This window comes from Notothenia coriiceps, unplaced genomic scaffold, assembly GCF_000735185.1.
Source record: "Notothenia coriiceps isolate Sejong01 unplaced genomic scaffold, NC01 NC01_scaffold00034566, whole genome shotgun sequence".
Taxonomy (NCBI): domain Eukaryota; kingdom Metazoa; phylum Chordata; class Actinopteri; order Perciformes; family Nototheniidae; genus Notothenia; species Notothenia coriiceps.
Window position 1 is genome coordinate 137,578 of NW_011367267.1, and position 22,378 is coordinate 159,955.

The window sequence follows — 22,378 nt, forward strand, 5'->3', positions numbered from 1 at the left end:
CCGGCTCGCTGACCTGTGGGGAGCTGCGCTGGTCGAGGCACACCACGTAGGCACTCCCCTGCTGAATCCAAATGGTCGGATTACAGACTTTGCGGACTAAATGGTGCTTTAATGTATTCCGATGTAGTTCGCAGAGGTTCGCAGAGGTAGTTCTCCATTTAGGAGTGAGACACGAATCATCGTAACCATGACCGCATGTCCTATTATGCATTTAATACTCTCTTGTTATTGTAGGAAGCCGAGGTTTATCTTCTTTGATGTCAGGCGCGTGTCTTCAAAGGTGAAAATAGTGCACTTATCATAGTTATATTAAGCTGATGTTCATATACTGCACAGGAATAGCCTTTTTGAGTTATTTTCCATCATGTGTGACACTCATTTGTTTTTGTCTTTTGGATCTGGATTTGTTTATATCAGCAGGCGTATTTAGCACACATCTGTAGTGCAGTGAATGATGGGACAAACTGCCAGGGAAATCGGCAAGGTAGGAGACAGGCTGAATGTCTGCATGGAGCATTGCCAAAAGCCTGCATGACAGCCTTTAGCGGACCTGATGAATTCTGACAAAGGGCGTCCTTAAATCTGCCTGCTCCTCGGAGTAGCATGCTGTAAAGTCCGCAAGTTTGCAACTCTCGGCATTTGGATTCAGCATCTGTGTCTGTTGTACTTACCTAAGTATGTGTCTTGTCTCTCTGATGTCCTGCATAAACAAATCAAGCTGGGGTCAGGACATGGGAGCTCATATTCTGCATCTCTAACTTCCCTCTTTTCTGTCTTCTGTCTCTGTTTCTGTCTTTTTTGTGACTAAAACTAAAGGGTAGATGTCAGTCTGTGGTCTAACGGGCCATTCACCTGTTGAATCCTCTTCCACAGAAATAGACAGGGAATTAAATCAGTAAACTGAACTTGTTGCAGGGGGAGATCATCGGCCAGCTGAACGGACAGATGGTTGACATGATCGGAGGAGTGGAGACGGTTGGAGAGGAGCCAGAGCCCGAGTCTGAAGACACCCCTGAGCAGCACGAAGAGGAGGAGGAAGAGGAGGAGCTGACAAAGGCGAGTTCTTTCAACTGGAACTGTCCCAATCCCTGGGCTTTGGTTTCTGCTGCAGAGTCCTAAAAACTGATACGTCGACGAGATAAGTTTAAAATGAAAAACCAATTGGGCAAAAAGGGCCCTACTTACCTCTGACAGAGCACAGTTGTAGCCAGCCAATCAGTTTTCAAAATGCTTTACTTCCTGTGTTTCCAGGTAGAAGAGGTAACATTAATCCTGGAGCCGGAGCCGTGCTCTTTGACCCCATCACCCCTGAAGGAGGACCTCCCCTCCACTAGAGGCTCCAGCCCAGGATTGCCAGCACAGATCGCCCAATCTGTCCCGGAGAGGAAACCGTTTGAGGTCACACCCTGCATCGTCCAATCAGTAGAGGAGTAAGAGGCACAGGAGGGCTCCATTGTTATTGTTGGACCAACTGAATCAGGGGGCCGCAAAGAAACGGACTAAATAGGAGATAACTACTTCAATAATCGACCAAGCTATTCTATCCCAACCCCTCCCTAGTATTTTACCCACTTTGAGTCGGAGGACAAGACTTTTGGAGACGAAATCTTGGGATGTAATTTACACAAACTAAATGCCAAGAAGCCCCCCTGAGTTACTGCAGGACATGTGGAATGCTCCAAAGAAAAAGAGGAGAAAGGTAGGACTGAAGTGGGAAGAAATACCCAATTAAAAAATCCGTATCAGTGCAATACAACAAACATGGACATCACATTACAACGTTAAACAGTATTTGCAAATCATTCTGAGTGGTTGGTTCAGGTGAAGCGTGTAACATTAGAGAACTACAGCAGGAGCAGAAACTTTACCTGGTCTTAGTTCACTGTTTGATTTGCTAAGTAAAGATTGTTCTGATGAGGTCCAATCTGATACTGAGAAGCTACATTCACACTGTAACGGCCCATTCACACAGCGGCGCGCGTCGAAGCTTCAACACTTCTGCCCATTCACTTTGAATGGGGTGACGTCACGTTTCGCCGAACTGCATTGTGGGAGCGAAGCGTAGATTTGCTCGCGACGAAAGTTGAGCAATGTTCAACTTTTGAAGCTTCGGCGGAAGCGTCAGCAATCGTCAGCCAATCCAATCATATGCCAGTACAAGCTCTAGCCAATCAAACCGTGTGCTTGTGTGTCCGGGGCGGGAGATTCATGGTTGTTGGTCGAGTTTCAGCCCCCCCCGCCGGCAAGCGACAACGCACGCCGCTGTGTGGACGTAAGCCCCAATGCTCAATTTGGGATTTATTCCTCAGATCTGATTTTTTCTTTGTCTGTTAAAATGTTTAAATTGTGGCCAATAATCAGATCCCAGTTGGAACTGGTGGTGGTAACAGCATGCGCAGAAGAGCAAGAATCAAGATGTCATAAGCAGCATTTTCTCGTACACAAGTAAACATGGAGGCCACTAAAGTCAGTGTCGTGGTAGCTTTAATGAGTACATATGAGAACCATTTGGTAAGCAGGGAGTTTGTCGAGCAAATGTCGCTACTTCAGTACGAAGATGTGTTGGGATACTGAGTCTGAGTGGTGATGTGTTTGAGATTGGGCGACTGCTGCTAGAGAAGAATTGTGTTTTAGTCAACCTAGAGTGACTTAAAAATTACTTAAACTCCAAATTGGTGTTGAAAACAAAGTCTGACTCATGAAAAAAAAAAGGTCTGCAGTCTGAACGTAGCATGACCTGTGGCAAACACTTTGAATTATTAGCATACGCTTCATCTGGACACAACCAAAAGAAAGTGCATGCTTTTTAACAGTGACCTAGCCCTTACAGTATAACACCGTATACAAAGTAATAATATATCAAATTGCTTTTTATTATAAAAGAAAAAAATCCAATAAACTGATATGTATTTGTATGAGTGTAAGACTGTATGTATGTATGTATGAATGTGGCTTTGTTTGTGTGTTAAATATATATATTCTGGGAAACACATTCTTCTTGGTATTGTTCTTTTCCACCATGTGCCATAAAAGTGCACAGACATGATGACCATCACCAAGATAACACATTGCCTAATTTACTGTATCTAACAAACCTTAAAAGGTGACATTTGTAAGATATGATCCATTGAACATTATCAGAGTGAAGAGGTTACTGTGTTAACAGTTTATCCAGATGTCTATGTTATTTGTTCCAGAGTTATCAACTGAAACTAGCATGCTAGCTAACTTGTAATATCACTTGTTCCTTGAGAGGCGATTGTGAGGCACTGAACCTTTTACTGCCACTTCCGATTAAGTCCAATAAATGTACTATCAAAATGTAAAGTAACACAGACCATACAGCCCTGGGGCAGTGGCAAAGTACACACATATAGCTAATGTAAACTCAAGGTCACCACCACACTTAAAGTTAACAGAATGGCATTGTTATTTCAATAAACTATCAGCTGTTCAGCCCTTAGGTTACACCTTTTCCCTGCTGTTTCTAGGCTTTCTTTTGGTTACATACCGCCCTCTATGTGACTAGGCATTACAAATTGCACCAGCTTTAACCTAGACTTCATTCTGAGCTTCACTGTCAAACCAATCCTTAACCATAAAATCAGCATCAATCTGAAGTGAGGGCCAATTAAAAAAGCCCTCCCACTCAAGGTCACACTTTGGTCCCTCTAAGATAAAAATATATGAGCGAACCCAGACACATATATAGCGACTTTGTGCATTGATACGTGCCCCTTTTCCTAACCTTAGATTTGACAGCCAAACTTATTGTATATAATACATTACACACAGACAGGTTTAACCTAATTGTCCAGCTGTATCATTTTCTAACTGTAGTGTGAAGGTCAGAGGTTTTTCTCACTGAGCAGCAGCCGTTTCCTTGTAGTCATCAATTCCACTAAAACACAAAAAAAATCCTCATCCATTGAACCGAGTCGTGTAGACTTTATTTCTGGAGGCAGAGAAGTGCCCTTGTACGGTCAAGTGCTATTATCCTGATCTTTTTGAAGGCTTCCTGTGTGTGTTTGGCTGTTGTGGTCGGTGGCTAGCAATGTGTTTTTTTTTTACTGCTAAATAAAGAAATGCTGCATAATACAGTAGAAGAAGCCCTTAAAAGCAACATGCTTTACTGACTTCATTTGAATGTGTAGAAGTGTGTGGATGCCAGTGCAAAGACTTGAAATAAGACAGACTATAACAATATATGTCAAAAGTCTGCATGCGTGCTAGAGATGGTCAGCCAGAAATGCTCAGAACAGTGTATTTTATAAATGTGTGTTTGCCTAAGGAAACGTAGAACAGAATCAAGCATTTACATCATCTCTTCTAAAAGATTCTACCTACAGCGGCTGGAGAGGACGATTCACTCCAGTGATCACAGCCCACGATGCCCCTGAGCGCTGTGATAACCATCTGTCCTCTGTTTGTCCTCTTGTTGCTCTTGTAGAGCATTTAGTGTCCAAACACACAAGGCACACATCTGAAGGCCGAGAGATTTAACAAAGAAAGGTGACGCCTGGCATCATGGGAAATGAAGGCATTTTGAGTGAAACTTCTTTGCTTTTTTGGGAATAAAAACAAATGCTATCACTCATGCTGTCTGATGTCACTCGTGTTCATCACTTTCATTACTTCTGTGGAGGCAATTCAAAAATCAGATAATAGAATATATCTCGATGTACTAAGATTCAAAACCTCTTGATTCACAATAGCTGTCCGAAAAGCAATAATGCTTAATGCTTAAAATGACTTTCTGCTTGAAGGACACATCCAGAAAAAGTGACACAAGTCTCACAAATGAACATGAGGAAAAAAGGCAATGAAGGTAAGAAACAGCAGGTAGCTGCATAGATCCTGTCATCCTGGCTGTCAAATATTCTTTTGATGTGTCAGATACAAATGATTAATTATCATTTATAGTTATTAAGTGGTTATACTGAAAGAGAAAAATAAAGGAGCTTTGTATCCAAGTTCGAGATGCCATGCTGATTATTTTTGGATATGTTTTGTCATCAGAGCAGCTTTTTCAAGTGACTTCTAAAGTAAAAACTATATTTCTGCCCTACCTTCACTGAGTTCAGCTCTTGTTCCACGTGAGTATAGGAGAAACTCTTCTCTCTGTTTAAATGTGGCTCTTTCCTGCAGGTCAGCCTTTACCCTGGATGAAGGAAGATCAACACATGAGGATGAACAATGCAAAAAAAAAAGACTAAATAAAACTTTATTTCGCTACATCTTTCACAGTGTTATACATTTCAGATAGCATTTGACTTTGCTAAGAGATACATTTAAAGATAAATGTAACACAACCACAGACAGAAGACATCAGCACTTAGACCAGTGCAGAGCTCTCTTAAGAAATGGACATACACATTTGAATTCACACACACACACACACACACACACACACACACACACACACACACACACACACACACACACACACACACACACACACACACACACACACACACACACACACACACACACACACACACACACACACAAAACATGAAGAAGCTTTTCATTGAATCTGCAAGTTTTAAAGACTTTTAAGGCAGTACCTGAGAATTTGAATCCAGGAGATAATAAGGAGATAGAAAGCTGATATGGAGGGATACATGAAAAAAAAGGGTTCACAAGGAGAAACGTTCAAAAATAAAATGCTCAAGGTAGTCACTTCAGATCAAATTACTTTTTTAGAGACAGTATTATGAGCCCTAAAGGTAGGTATAGGTAAGAATGGAGAAACCAGCTCGAGTGCGCTAGAATTTGAAAATACACAACCGAAAAAAATCTGCCTCTTCCTTACAGAGCCCCTCCTCTATCACACACGGACGTGCACATGACCAATGAGGGCACGAGATAAGTTTGTGCACGAGATGGAAGGCTGACAGGCAGGTAGGCCATCCAGTTATCTGCAGCGGGCCGGGGCAGATGATTGGTCGTGCTTTTTACAGCGCTACGGCTTCCAGAGATGAAATATTTGTATATATTTATTGTCAAAGCATTTAATATATGCATTGCTATCGGGATGTTAAGAGCATTCCATGAAGTACAACAACAAGTGTTTCTGAAGCGAATTACCTACCGCACCTTTAACTGAGTTTGAGAAAGCAAATAACTTAAAACTCATCATCAGGATTTGAAGGAGTTAAAAAAAGAATGCTTCGTCTTTCAGAAGTCTACTAAGAGGCAGGAGGGAAGTTTAGTGAGTGACTTTGGTTCAACTTAAATGATGTGAGTGTTATAAACATCTAATATAAAGAGTGCATACTTACTGACTTATGCTGACCTCAACAGGATATAACCCCCATCTCTAAACCTCCACGCAGCTTTCAGCCTCTTCCGGTTAATTGTTTTGTTTTTCCATTTGTTCCTGAACTCTTGATGCACTTTTCATTGGTACACTAATGTTAAAATAGCAAATTGGATTTCTCTGGTTGCCTGATCTGCTCTCATAATCACGCTGGCAGTCCTATATTTAATAGTATTGCTAATGAGGGAATTCATTAGGCCAATTAATGTAGTAATTAGTAAATATCTCTATGTCAACATACCTCTTCATCTTCATTAAACGTGTTAATGTTATGTGACAAAATGTCAGCTGTCATTCACTGTAATGAATGTCACTGTTGATAGCAAGATGGATTTCAGAATGAAAAGCTTCTGTCTATTTGTTTGAATTTCTTCTTGCAACATTATTCATATTATAATCATAATCCTAAGTAATTAAGAGAAGTCACATGTGAACAACATCTGGAAGTTTTCTTTGTTAGGGAACATGAGGGGGAAATAATCTCCAGGACCTCCAGTATACAGCGGTTTGTCCCTCGTTAGCCGCCTTTAGCTGCACTGTCCATCAACCTGACCGTGATGAGCTGTGAGGCCGCAGCCACAAGGTCAGCACGCAATGTGGAGGTCGTTTTGGGGCGTTGGGCAATCTTCAACACAGGCTGCACAGCTCCTTAAGTCTGCTGCATACAGATGGTCTGCTGCCAGTTTCAAAATCAATAGCTCCTGCTTTATCCGATAAAAAACGTTTTAAAGACACAGGTTACGAGAGAGCTAGTATTCTTGTGTGCAGAGGTTTGGATGACTGTTTAAAGAGTATATTGTGTTTATAAAAACTAAAAGATGCAGCATGTGTTTTACCTGGAGAGTACTGTGGCATAAAGAGGTGTCTAATCCATCAACATGCAACATATAGAAGTGTATTCTACATGTATTCCTCTGTAGAGTGACTTTATCATGATTTAAAAATGTAATTCAAAAAATGTAATATTGAATTCTGGGCTTTGTTTGGATAAGAGAAAACAATCAACTTCAGTCCAGAGAATATTAACTCAAATTGGTTGAATCTTGAGAAATGAAAAACATTGAGGCAGGTTAAGTATTAAATAGAAACACACAAACAGAGCTTATCGAGAGTAGGTGAAGGAGGTTGTGGTGGGAGAAGTATTTGGTAGGGAGGGATGAACTTACAAAATTAAGAAATGATGCCTGAAATCTTTACTCTACATACACAGCGACAAAAAGAGGTAAATGAGTGTCCAAAGACCAGAGCAACGAGTTAAGAAACTGAAACAAAACTCAGACCATTAAAAAAGTTTTCCATTATAAAAAAAACATGACCATCACTCTTTTCTACTCTACACCATTGGCTCATCATCACTGTCTTCATCCCCTCCAAGCAGTCTCTGTAAGGGTGTCAGGGTGGAGGGAGGGATGGAGGTGGAAGAAGGAGAAGGAGGAGGAGTGGAGGGGGGAGGGACCGGGGGAGGAGGGGTGGATGGAGGGAGGCTGACGTTGCTGTTGTCGCTGCAACTGGTTGTGGGAGAGCTGCAGGCCCCGGGGCCGCTCCCCGTGGTGTAGCTGCTGCTCTCCTCCACCTCCAAGGTCACGCCCTCGATCCACGCCTCCGTCTCAGTCTCGTGGATGTGATGGTGAGGGGGAGACGGGGGTGGAGGCTGGGGAACAGGGAGAGCTAAGGGACAGGAGGTGGAGCTCGGAGAGGAGGGAGCAGTGGAAGAAGAAGGTGGAGGTTTAGGGGCAGAGCTGTGTTTGCGGAAGCTTGCGAGCGGAGGACGGAGCCGGACGCCAGAGCGGGTGGAGCCCTCGATGGCCTTCTGGAGCTGGAGGGGCGGAGGAGGGAGGGAAACGGTGGAGGAACAAGATGGAGGGAAGTGGTGACATTTTAGGAAAGCAGTATAAAGACAGCAACAGTTTTTAGTCAGAGGGAGGAATAGGTAAGTTAAAGGATGAAAGGATTTCTAAAGTGAAGAAGAAAAGTAAAATAAAATACGGTTTAGGAACAGAGGGGTGAGACGGAGACACAAATGGGGAAAGACAGAAGGAGTGGAGTAGATCAAAGAAACCCTGATTCATCTAGAGAGGATATTGATTATGCTAACAAAAAGCTTTATGAAACTCAGAGTAAATTAGTAGCGAATGCCAATTGGACTCCTCAAAGTCAAAGGAAGCTTTTTAAATGTTGAGTGAATTCAAAGGAAGAAGGCTTTCTGGACTGAGATCGATGGGGGTTTAAATCAACTTTACTGCTTGCTTTTGGTTCAAGGCAGCACTCATCAGATTGTGTTTGGAAAGAATAAAAAAACATAGACAGCAATACAAGTTTCTTACCTCTTTAAGTGCCACCACTCCCACCAGTTTGCCAATACTGGTCACATAGGCGTGACTGAGCCCCAGCAGTGAGAACAGGGTGTGGGTCTGTGGAGAGGAAGGTCACGTTAGGACACATGTAGACTTTGACCTCTCAGACCAGGAAGCCTTTTGACTCTCTCTGTAACTCCAGACAGTAACATGAAAGATGAAAGCTAACGGCACAGAACGAACCGGGGAAAGAAAAAGTCCTGAGTGCTCAAAGAACTCTGATAAGGTCGCACTTTGTATGACCTCTTTATATTCATCTGGAATATTGTAATGTGACTTACATAAGTACATAAACTCAAGTATCATTTTTAAGTTCTTTACTTACTTGTAACAGAGAAATCCTACACTGTGGTATAGCTACTTGTTCTTGAACACAAGATCAGAGTACATCTTTCACCACTGTGAATCAGCAAACTTCAATTACAACGCCTCCTTTTGCGCAATAATATTCTGGTTATTAACTGGAGAGTTAAATCACACTAACAGTAATATCACAATCTCTTTCACACTTTCTGCGAATCCTTCATCGCCCTCAGATGTGTCATTATGACATTGTTAGCATTTCACATTGATTGTATAACGCAGGAAAAAATGAATAATAATTCCTATCATTGGAATTGTGCGCATGTAAAGTTAATGTTCGGCATATTTTACATTTTTAACATTAGATTATATTGTTAAAATCCCCAATGTGGAAAGCTCAACCACGCAGATACAGACACAACTGAGCATGCTTCTTTGGTAAATAGAATAAGTAACATCTGAACTCTGGTGGCACAGAATAGCTCTGAACGCATCTCCATTCTAAAGACCTGTCATGCAGTTTCGTTGAAAATTTAAATATGATCAAAATGCTGACAGGAAGTTCTCGTAAATGCCAAGCTATCTAAGAACATTTAGTGAACAATTGGTTAGCATAACTACAGTGCTATTTGGATCCAGAGGTTGACATGTTTAGAATTCTTTTTTTTTTTACTTACAGTCTAAAACCAGAGGTATTTAGTTTACTAATATAAACATCTGAAAAACAATACTTTTGTTTACATTTTAGTAACTGAATAATCAATATTGTGCCCAAAACTCTTGCTGAGCGGTGATGGATCTGTGTTTGTACTGATCAGGGAGCAAATGAATTGTGAAGTATAACAGGTGCTTGTTTCTTTCCTTCACTCCTCTGGCAGGGACAATAGCCGCTTTCACACCGCAGGACTTGCCGTACTTTAGTGCCGGCACTAAAGTACCACGGCACTGAATCCGCCAGGGGGCTAGTGCCAATCGCATTCACACCGCAGTACTTTCCCTGAGGCAAGATTACGCTGACGTCACTTCATCTTCTTCTTCTCTGGGTTTACTGGCAGGCCGCAAAACCACTTCACGGCGAGTACAAAAAAAAACGAGAGAAGAAGCACCATGAGGCTGGGTTATAAGGGTCATTTACAAATAAAATACCCTATTATAACAATGGACTTTATCTTTATGTATTTATTATATATTACCCCCTCAGGCTGATTTTGGAAAAGGACATTAACCGTTGTTTGGTGTTTTTCCCTTATTTATCTAAAACAAATGACATGATAAATTACGTGTTTATGTGTGTAAGACTTGTGTTTCTGCCCCTGCCATTGCTGCACAAGGTTGCAACATTGTAGATAAATTCAACCACCGACACCTGTCTGCTCTCACATTCTTCTATTCTGCAAATTTGGGGTGGGACACAATAAATAAAGCTTCGCCAGTTTGTTTGTTTTATTGCACAGTCAAGACATAACAATAACGGCATCACGCCGCTCAAGTAGCTTTTGCGAACATCGCTCAAAACATTTGGAGTTGGGAACTGCTTTCTGTAGAAGCTGCTGCATCCCGTCCTCAGAGTAAATTGCCAGAAGCGCCGACACTTCCTCATCATTCCACCGCTCCGGTGTTGTAGTACGTGTGGTCATAACTGCTTTAAAGTACNACGTTTTTACTCAAGTAACAACTAATAATTTCATCAAAGTGCATATTTATCTCAAACTCACACTATATATATATAGTCATATATATATATATATATAACCGTATACATATATACCACTACCGGGCCATATGCTAATTAACATAATGCACCCAAGGTACACAGTATCCAAACCTCTTTAGGCCTGGATCAGAGGCATCCATGTAAAGCAGATCACAGAACCAATTACTGTAAAACGTTGCAGAGATCATACATGTTTCCTTGTCCTGAAAGGAGAAAACCCTACATTTTAAAACAACATTTTCAGTGTGTGACTTGAAAGATAAGTTCTGATCAATAATAAAACCCTCACGATACTGAATATGTAGTGACCCTTTCAATGTCAAATGTTCCAGTCCCTTTAACAGTACAAATGTGGGGAGAAAAGAAGTTAATTTTGCCACCTGAGAATATCATGAGTCTTGGAGTTGTCGGCATTTAATACCTAACTTGAGTTGAGCATACAATGGATGGAATACACACCCCACGGCCAGACTGGAGGAAATCAAGACTTGCTCCTATAGAAGAGGCGATGAACACACTACATACACTATCATCTGCATAAACAACTGAACCGCACGCATTTGAAAAATTATTCCGACTTATTTTACTTCCAGGAATTGGTCGAAATCTTCATTGGTCTAATATGGAACTTGGCGCACACCCTTTCAAATCAACATCAATCAAATCAATTTATTTATAAGCAATTTATAAACGACTTTGGTCGATGCCAAAGTGCTGTACAAATAATAACGAAATACCTACAGTAGAAGACATTTTACCCCAGCTAATACAGACAGCAGTTTGTTCGAATATCAGTTTAAAAAAAAAAATGAGAAGAAAAACGACACCTCTCTGTCCTTAGACCCTCACATCGACAAGGAAAAACTTCCAGAGAAAACCCAACAGTTAAGGGAAAATGGGAGAAACCTCGGGGAGAGCAACAAGAAGAGGGATCCCTCTCCCAGGACAGACAGACGGGCAGATGATGGCGTGTGTACCATCCAGAAGAGATATACATTTTACAACATAGGTAGACGAATGTTAGAAAATCATGTGTTATAATAAATTAGATGAATCCACGAAGATGTCCAACAATCCTGTCGGGACCTTCCAGGGAGGCGCACCGACGAGACCGCAGGCAGGACGCAGAGACAGGAGACGAAGCCACGAACTTAATCCAGAACCCAGGATAGAGGATCCAGGATGCGGGACCACAGCAAGAGGATCAGCCTCAACTCAAGATCACATCAAGACACAAAAGAAGAAAAATTTGGCTGGGTTAATCGGAACATGAGAATACACAGATACAGACAGACAGAAGGAAGAACAAGCACTCCCTTTGGAGTAATTTTTTTAAAATATTGAAGTTAAATGCATCAATCTGGTGCACTTTGAGAGCAAAATGAAGAGATATATGGATACCTCTCAACATCCATATGAAACAACTGTAAACAGATTTACTTTGTCTTTATGGATTCGATTGTGGACTTGATTGTGATTGCTGCACATTATCCCTTACTTAATAAATACTTTTTTTGATAATCTATTATATAGAAAAGTATATCATATTGATATATAATATATAATTTATTGATAATATATAATATAATCAAATATAACAATCAATACGAAATAAGTAGTATTAAGTATTGTCCATGTGAAATAGTTGTATGTATTGATTTAAATTGACATGCATCCGCTAAGAAACATAGTCCGTTGTTACTGTTTGAACTAACGTGCCAACGGCACTGAACATATTACATATTACCTACCATATTACGTTATATACTTCTTACCTTCGATTTCTCTTGTTCTTCTCCTCATTCGTCTTTGTCTTTCTTCAAGTTTTATTGTATTTCTTCAAGTTTTGATCTTGTTGGTCGAATGCACTTAAGCGTCAGCTAAATGCAATGTAATGTAATGATCAAAGTACCCCTCTATACTCTAGACAGCGTGGGTAAATTACCGTACAGCCAATCACAAAGCGTGACGTCATTGACGTCATTAGTCGTACGTCGTGACGTCACTGGTAAGAGACGGACCCCGAACACATATGGTACCCCGAACACATCTGGTACCGACACCAGCAGTGAGGAGTCCCGGCGGTGTGAACGCGACATATTGGTACTAACGGAACTAAAGAACCAAAGTACCAGGGAAAGTCCTGCGGTGTGAATGCGGCTAATGGTTGTAAAAACGTTTCCTTAGAATGTAGGTTAATCACTGAAAACGTACTTCACCCATAACCGTCAGGCACGACTCCCACCTACAAAAGGTTGAATGTTTATGTAACAACCCATCCGCCTACTGCATACTGTCAAAATGTGTGGTTCCACGGTCAAAAATGTAAATGTTGATCTTTTAGCTCTTCAATCTTTACTATTTTTCATGTAGCACTTCCCTTTCAAAGTCAAGGTTTTCCACATCCGCAGCCGAAAGAGAAGTAAGAAGTAAACAACTTGAGGAGCAGAGTGTGGGAGCATCAACAAAAGTCTTGTTGCTGCCTGAGGAGCAGAACTCCATGTACTCTATATATACACTTTGATTATATAATACCTGTGACAGAAAAATAACTCTTGACAAATGTACATAAAATGCAGCTGGATCCAATAACTTATTACATAGCAACAGACGAGCGGGTCCCGAAAACATGAGCTGATGAAAGAGAGGCTTGGTGTGCACAAGGGAAGATTTAAGTCAGCGAGCATTTCATACACTAAAACATTAATCAATCTTAATTTCAGCAGCAAATTCATTAAAGTGATACAATGGAAAGCAACCTTCAAATCACCTTTAAGTCAATATGAACAAAATAGAAAAGGACATTTTCCTTTGTTGGTGAATTGCTTATTATGACAGATTTACTACCAAACTAATTAATCTATGTATATTTTGTTAAATAATGTTTATACTCATAATTATCTCCACCAAGGAAGTTATGTTTTGGTTTATTTCATTTGTCAAACTTGGGATTTCTAATCATCTTTGTGACACCTGTTCGTTTCGATCTTTTTTTTCACCAACCTTATGTAATGATGTTCTCTCGACCAGCTGGAAAGGGGAGGGGTCTACTCGTATCTCATCGATTTCCATCGGCTTGTCCATCTCTTCCTCTTCCCACGCCGTGATCTGCAGCAGAAACAAGAAGCAGGTCAACAGAGGCGGAGCTTCGTGGCTTCAGTTCAGAGCTGCTCTCATGACGGCAAAAACATGTTTTATTACAGTCAGAGGGAAATATCAGGATGTGTGTGAATGATGGGTAATAGCCAGAGGTGGAAGAAGTACTTAAGTTAAGTGAAATAAGAAATAATTTATTCTGAAAATACTCCAATACAAGAAAAAGTCCTGAATTCAACATTTTACTTAGGCAGCAGATTGATCAGCTACATGTGTAAAAGCATTTACATGCTGTAATGTCGAGACACTTTTATATAATTGTATTTAATAAATATGGGTATATTGGTAGTACAGTACTGCGTCATTGAATACATAAGAAAGTTAAGTGTTCATTAGGTTAAAAGTAGCTGGTTAAATAAATAGTAAAAAGTAGAATAAATGCTTCTAAAACGTGGTGAGGAAGAAGCATAAAGCAATTAACCATAACAAGTGTGTACTCAGTTACTTTCCACAGCGGGTCATATCCATGTCCACTGTTGATGTAAAAGTGAAGGTGTGCAGGAGGGGAGGTAAACAGCTGTGAACGACCTTGAAACCTGGTGTTCTGTCCTTGCATGTCACCGGTCTCCCCTCTGAGATTTAGGATGTCTGACAGCCCTTAGCCTCTCTATGGATTACCTAGCAGCCTGTGCCTGATGTGAGGTGTGTGTGTGAGGCTGAAGCTAAGGGGGCCTTTTGGGAAAGAGCCAGGAGGGGTAAACGGAGAGCAGCAGACAGAGCAGGACTCGGAGGACGCAGTAATGTTGTTGTGCTCTCCAATGAACACAGATGTCTCATTTAAGATTCTGGCTGCGTTCACAGTGCAGTTAAAAAGTGCCCTAATTCTGAGTCGTCTCCTCAAATGTGACACATCTCTAAAACCTGTGACCTACATGTGAATAGATTGAAATGGATTTGCCAGCAGTGAATTCATAATGAGTTAACCACAGAATGTTCATTTAGAACTGTACTTTTAGTTTAGTTGCTTAGTTTCAGTTGGCATGGAGAAAAACTAAATACAAATGTAATAAAGAGAAAAACTAAAGACGAATGTGCTTAAAGCAGCATCAAGTTTTGATAGATTAGAATAGATTTTAAATGTCAGTTCACATTTTTTTCTTCTGATTCAGCACATATAAGGACTAAGAGTCACAACATAAATCTACATAAATGCAAAACTAGGGTATTCAACTTAAACTTTTCATCAGCATGCGGGTTGATTATTTAACACCATGCGCCAATCTCGTGCGTCCAGTAGATAATGTTATCTGGATGGTTTTTTTATTGCATGGTTCCATCTTTGAGCTTTCTGCTGCCAACCTGGGACAAGCGAGACAGCTGGAATTTTTATGTGAACCATTTTATTTAGGCAAAAACTTGCTCCACCTTAGACATGTTGACACCTGTACAGAGGACCGAGGGTGTGTGAGTATTTGACCACCACTCTGCAATCAATTATCAGACTTTTGTGTAAAACCATGCAAATCACCCGGCCCTTCATCATCACCATACCTGGTCTGGTGTCATTGGGTCTGACAGGGGAGGAGGACAGGGCTCCTGGGGACAATTACAAGGAAGAAACAGATATAAGATGAAATGTTGGTGAACAATTTTACAGACTTCTGTAAACCTGGCTAGATTTCATCTTTAAAACTAAAAACCTGAACCTTACATTAGGGGAGCAACGGGAAAGTGACTCAAAGTACAATGTCTTTCTATAACTTCAGCTCAGTTACACAATTTGTTTACTCAACATTTACTCTTAGATGTATGAAACACTGTCACCTGTGATTTAACCGTCTGCAGAAACAATAACTACTTTCCCTATACTCAGAAAAATATTTGATCTAGACATATCTTGAATTGGATTTAATGTCTCTCTACATTGATTGTAATCAGGTTGCTTTCGTCAGGTTTTCTTCAGGTCATCACTCCCACAGCACAGATGCTCTGTGAGTAAGCTGTAGGCGAAATTCAGGCCAACACCTGCTGTGACTTGTTCTGTAAAATTACATTTATGAGCAATAGGTCCCTCATCTACTCACTGTCATGGCAGATTGGCTGCTACTGTTCGTTAAACACCAACACAAAATAAGTGTGAGGTTTCTATAGCCAAAAGCAGGGGGAGCTTTCTTTTTGATCAACCAACCAAATAGAGAAGCATTGTTTAAAAGGTTTGGCATTTTTACAAAGTCCCTTGTTATGTTTATCTAACCTGTACAAATCACTAATTGCATTCTGTGTAGCTGTATTACAATTGTTGAGTTTGTCACTGCAACCACAGCGATTATACTAATAAATTAACAAGATGCTGACAATAATACACCAGCCAGATAATATTCTAAAGGTCAGTAGCTGGTTACCTGCCATTAGAGGCTGGGAAAGTAGACAAATACCTGATTCACCAGCAGAATTCAGCCACGGTTTGGCTTCATTTCCTACTGTGTGTCTATTTGATATTCAGGTCTGTAGAGCTGCTGTATAAACCGTTCCCATGCAGGAATAGGATTGCATCCAAAAACATAATAGAAAATCAGACTGGTAATACACAAGGCACAGCAGTAGGCACAGAAATCAAATTCTAATCTTGCAAGCTTACACGCATATGCTTATTTCTAATGTGTTTTTTATTCCTGCTTGTGTAAATAGATGACATGTATTGCTTGCCCCGTGAGCCAGGCTCACCGCCAAGCTGAATAATAACTCCACCTCCAGTATCTGGCTTTTTCCCATTTCCATATGAGAAGGTGGTGCTCCACTTCGGGGAGTTTGACTGTGGATGAGGAAGCAGTTGTGTATGTATGCGTGGTCCGTCAATCAGATAAGTGTCTTTCTGCCTGAATGGAAAGCAGAGCCCATAAAGACAAATTCAGCCTGCAAAACATATTGGATAAATATTGATATCCCTATCAGTGTCAGCGTGAGCATGTGGTTTTGGGATGGCTTTTCTTAAGGGGTGGGTGGCGATTTGCATTTCAATGGCTCATTAAGGAAAACAATATTTATCTAGTACAAATGTCTTCATAGTTGGCTTAAAAAAAAAATAGAGATGTTTGTGAGCAAGATGACATAGAGCAGTAACAGACTCTATTGAAGAGGTTTCCAAACTTTGATCAAAGTATCCCTACAGTATGTACCAAACCCAATTTACCAAGTACCACTTGAGATACCAACACAATTGCAATCAAAGAGACATCACAAGCCGTTGCTATTTACCCCAACCATCCGACAGTAGATCCTAGCAATGTGATTGTTTTTTTAATTAAGGATTTTTGCCAGTTGGAGTGAAACTGTTTTATTTTAACAAGGCTCTTGAGTACCACCAGTTGGAAATGACTGAGCTGTTGTATACATTAACACCCAATTATTCCTAGGAATGGACAGATGCAACATAAAACATCCATAAACACACCTGCGACTGTCCCTCTGTCTGTCTGCTCTTAGAGGTGAAGAGGTTCCTGAGTGTTTTCCTCACAGACTGGAGAGGACCTTTCTCTGAGAGAGAGAGGGAGAGAGAGAGAGAGAGAGAAAGAGAGAGAGAGGAGAGGGAGATGCAGTCAGTGGGTGAAGGTCGGAAATCTGAACAGCTGCAGCTTTTTGACAGACTTCAAGCTGAAGAGGGAAATAACCATCCATAACTGCAGATGGAGTCTGCCACGACCCATGCAACTCCCTATTGTTGTTGCCTGGATACCGTTTCACTTGGAGACTGTTGAGTGTGAGCGGCTACCGAGAAGTTTTCTGTACCAAGATAGATGCACACACGGCATCTGTTTATTTGCATTAAACATGCTGCCAAACCAAATTCAACCTGTGGCCCTTTGCTGCATGTCGCCCCCCCTCTTCCCACCTTTTCGCCTATCATTGGCCTTACTTTGTAATAAAGGCAAACAAATCCTCTATCTTAATCTCACTTAACACAGTGTTACGGTCAGAACAAATCAAAACATGTATTAAATGGCTACAGATATGATAAAATAACACTGTTCCTTTTCCTATATTTGTTCCCACGGTTTTTTCCTTCATAGTTCGTAAGCGCTGACAAAATGTTCCATTGTACTTTCGGCACAGATGTACTTAACACATATTAGAAGCTGGTGAGCTTTATACCCCATCTGGGTTCAGAGTAAATGCTGAGTCACACATGTTAACAAATTATTTTCCTGAGGAGAAGTAGGAGCGACAGAGCAAAAAATAAAGCTCATTACATCGCCCTAGTAAGCAAAACTTGTCTGAAGGAATAAATATGACTATGACAAGCTCCATAAGGCTTTCATTGCACAGCCTTGACTTCATGTCAGACGGCTGTAATGGAGCAAAGGAAGAGAGAGCAGAAAACGTGTTTGTTCTCCAAAGAACAAATGGGTGCAACCAAACCCTGAGACCAATGATCCTTGCCTCTCTCTGGTTCAGGTTCAGATCCATGGTATATGCAGTTAAATGGGTCTGTGTCAGGTCCCGTACCCGTTTAACGATACACATTGATGTGTAATACCCCAGTGGATCCATGCAGACCAGGCTGTGATCAGACAGCAGCACTGATCCTGTCTGAAGTGTTGTGTGTGTGTTTGTGTGTGAGTGTATTCAGAGAGCAGTGAACAAACTCAAGGAGCACAGTTAATAGCAACCTAGCAATGCTAAGATTATCAGTGGTGGCAGAAAGTTATTGTTATTATGGGTCAAATAGGCCAACTGTCAAAGCTACAGTAGCAAGGGCTAGAGAGAATTACATAACTTCCGTCCATAACTAACCAGGTAAAGACAACACTTGTGCCATAAAACAATATAACAATATCCAAAATCCCTCTATATCCTCATATCAGAATATAGATATAATAAACATATATCTGCCAGCCCTATTTTTTAACAGTTAAGATCTTAACGGGCGGCGGCGGGGGGTGTGTGTGTGTCTAAAGAAGGTGACCTAGTAAGCTCTTTATTCTCTGCTAACCTACAGAAAGTTGTCCAAACGGTAATAACATTATAACATATCTATCCAGAAATATCTTGCGCAGACATAAAGAAGAACTAGTTAGTATATCACTGAGATATCAACTAAAAATGTACTCAGGAATCTGAAGTCCTCTCAGCTCACCAGGGACAGGAGCAGTGTGGTTGGAGGACGGCTCCTGAGGCTTGGGGGGGGGCAGGGGGCCGTTCCTCTCCTCCTGCACCGGGCTGCCCTGCACACCACAAGTAAATGTTAAAAAGTAGCCATTTTTAATAAATGTCTTTTCAAAATAAATGGTAAAAGTTAATAATAGTCTTTTATTTATCAATGAGTAAAATACAAAAAAATGATGTGTACTAAAACCCAACTGATGGCTTAAAAAGGATTGTAGCACATCAGAGCCCCACCTCCTCTCCGTCCTCCTCTTCCTCCTCATCTACATAGGCGAAGGACTCCCAGCTGTGCTCCTGGGACTGGTTCTGCTCCTGTAGGCTCTGACCCTGAACACACACCCAGGACAACAGATCAGTACAGACTGCATCAGCAGTGTGAATACAACCCTATTACTCTGTGTCACACCCTGATTTATTTCCAGTTTACCCCATTTAGGATTCTTCGATGAAACACAGTACAGTATGCACATTTCCTCCACATGTTAGAAAGGCCTTTCAGCCAGCATACACTAAATGATGCTCCTATGGTCTATCACCAGATCAAAGGAGCCACATGATGGACATTTGAAAAACGATATACAATACAGTCATATTAAATGACTCTAAATAGAGTTTCCTTTTATAGATGTTTCCTTCATCCAAATTACAGGTCTAAGGGTAGGTTAAGATCTTTTTTGTCATACAACCATCATAGAAATGTTTAATAATTGATAAGTAGGTTCAGCTGATCATTGCATTATCAATTACTTTTATATCTGGATAGTCGTCTGCATACTCACATTTAGCCTGAGACAAAGCACAGATGCAACAAAGTAGAAGATTCATTTGACGAAGCATTATTATGTTAATGTTTAGCTTACCTGCATCAGGAGTCTTCTCTCAGGCGATAACCACCAATCACAGAGAGCGAGGAGCTCCAACCTGTCAATGCTGCCCAATAGGATCATAGAGTCTAGAAGCAGGAAGAGGAATAATTACAACCACACTAAATTCAACAGTGGCAAAACTGCCATGCTCAAAACTATTCTTTAAAAACATGAAGTAAGTTAAACTAAGTTAAAGATTTGGTTCTGTAGATTAGTGTTTAGATGATATTTACTGTACAGCGCATATTAGATGTAACAAAATACATATTTTCATTTAATTTTCTATTATGGTAGTTCCGTTTACAATGAACTTTTACCTTTTGAGTCGACCAGTGGGATTGAATTGATTGAGGAGGAGTCCAGCAGATGTTTGACTTCTCTGTACGAGGACTGAGACGAAATAAACTTCACCCTTCTCACCATGATGTCTTCTACAAAGATGTTGTACTGGCTGTAGGACAGACACACAGATGGTGGTTGTCCACAACTTGTAAACACACAAGCAGTGCACAAGCAAATGGACTTTTACCGTAAACTTGGAAGGACAGACGTTGTTTGATATGAAATTGTAAGTGGGAAAAAATCCTTACTTCTTGACATAGCACACATTTTAAACAACCCTTTTTTAATCTGAACTCCTCCTCACGCACCTCATGTGCCCGAAGCCGAGCTCCGGCAGGTACGGCAGCTTCTTGACCTGGATAATGGAGTCGTACAGGGAGGGCTGCAGGCCCTGGGCCACCATGTTGGCCAGGATGACTGCCACCATCATGGGCAGGATGTGGGAGATCTGACCCGTCAGCTCAAAGCAGATCACCGCCGTGGACACCGTGTGAGTCACAGCCCCGGTCAAAGCTGCCGCTCCTGTCAGAGATATGGGATGGGGTGAGGAGGGGAGGGAGTGGGTGAAGGATGGATAGAAAGGAGAGGGAGTACAGAGAAATTAGGTGGAAAGGCAGTGAGGAAGCTATGAAAGGGAAGCAAAGAAGAAGGTTTGAGAGGGGAAGGAAACAAAGGTCAAGAGAAGAATACTGAAGAGCGAGTAGGAGAACATAAAAAAGGATGAAACAAAGGACTGAGTGGAAAGAGAGGGAGATTGAAGGAAGGCAACCTTTCTGGGTCGGCGGCTGAGGTGAGGACGGCGGAGGGAACCCACAGTGACATTTAACTGTCAGACCAAAGTGGCCACATGCTCTGTTGGAGAGGAGGGAGAGGAAGGGTGGAAAGAAAAGGGAGGGAGACGAGGAAGATAAGGAGGGGAGGACAACTTGATAACAAGCGTAACGCCCATATTTGCCTATAAATAGTCAGTGAAACAACCACATATTAATATTCCTTTCGACTGACTGCATGAAGAAGAAAGTAGGAAATACCGACAGAACAGCTTAAAAAAAAAACATTTCATAACGTGTAATACTTTGGTTCTTGTTGGGGCGGTCGAGCCAAGTTAATAATATTGTTTGGTAGAGGCAGATAACAAAGAGTTGCAGCATGTGGAACACGCTGTGAACTGCAAGAAGGTCAGATCGTCACCAAAATAATGCGTGTGTTTGTGCCACGGGCCGGGGACACCCCCCCCCCTCCCCTCTTGATGAGAAACTTTCAGAGATGATCGGGGAATCCCTCTCTAGTGGAGTCATGACAGGGGGGGGCGGGGGATGCACAGGATAACTCAGATGTAACGCAATATTCTACCCTTTTAAGAAATGATAGTAAGCAAAGTCAATTTATTTTGTGGTTCGTCTTACGGCTGTCAATCACCTGTGCGCAGCGTCTCCACTGCTTCCAGTGCATAATTACTGTATATATTATAAAACGGACAAGTCAAATCAAGCAATCTGATTGGTTCTTAGCCGTGATATACTGAGCGTATACCACGGGTAGAATTGTAAGTTACTTTTCACAACAAGTCAGTATCCCTCCGCGTCTGAGAAAAACAGTATACAGTTGGGCTGAAAAGCTTTTCAGACTGGAACAAGAAAGCAGCGGAGAAGTAACGGGGCAGAAGCCCTCCTTTTTACGCAGCGGTCCAGACATAGACATCAAACGGCAAAACATATTCAGTGTGCAGTTCCTTTGGCATTAGGGCAGGGATATCTAGATACTTTCCAAGGTTTAACATAATGAATTGTGCTACTTTTAAAGCAAGCAACGATGTTTTCAAATCTGTAATCAAAGAGGTCCGCAAAAACACTATCGACCAATCAAATTGCTTGATTTGACCGTTTTATAGATATATTTACATTTCTTCCGTTACAAAACAAACTTAAAAAGCATAAGATGGAAACATTTAAGATTAACTTCGACCTCCGGGGTGGTCTTACTATGGAGGGGTGGATTGAGCAGTTCCTATCAGAAAAAAAAGCACCTAAACTACGACATGCAGAGCTACGTGAAGAGCAGGTAGACCAACTGGAAAAGTAGCACCATTCAAAAGCTTTCTGATGCGGGTCTTGAAACAAAGCAGAGAAATTATGACCGTTAGTGGCCACAGGTGCGAAAGCTCTCTCCAGAGCTACTGGAAGCCCAATCTCGGGGACCGGAGAAAGTGGAGCAATAT

At 41.3% G+C, this 22,378-nt stretch overlaps 1 protein-coding gene and 1 pseudogene across 1 annotated transcript in view; one reads left to right on the forward strand and one right to left on the reverse strand.

Moving 5' to 3' along the window:
* The window catches only part of LOC104962368 (uncharacterized), a 23,892-nt pseudogene extending 21,771 nt beyond the window's left edge, over positions 1-2,121 (forward strand).
* A 5,654-nt stretch (positions 2,122-7,775) lies between these two features.
* The window catches only part of LOC104962371 (chloride channel protein 1-like), a gene marked incomplete at both ends in the record, with an annotated part of 16,730 nt that continues 2,127 nt past the window's right edge, over positions 7,776-22,378 (reverse strand). Inside the window, 10 exons of the mRNA XM_010790811.1 lie at positions 7,776-8,138; positions 8,647-8,733; positions 13,697-13,801; positions 15,341-15,385; positions 17,241-17,323; positions 18,924-19,011; positions 19,187-19,279; positions 19,813-19,904; positions 20,136-20,269; positions 20,469-20,733. Of these exons, the coding sequence (XP_010789113.1) occupies positions 7,776-8,138; positions 8,647-8,733; positions 13,697-13,801; positions 15,341-15,385; positions 17,241-17,323; positions 18,924-19,011; positions 19,187-19,279; positions 19,813-19,904; positions 20,136-20,269; positions 20,469-20,733 (1,355 nt within the window). The remainder of the gene's footprint in view (positions 8,139-8,646; positions 8,734-13,696; positions 13,802-15,340; positions 15,386-17,240; positions 17,324-18,923; positions 19,012-19,186; positions 19,280-19,812; positions 19,905-20,135; positions 20,270-20,468; positions 20,734-22,378) is intronic.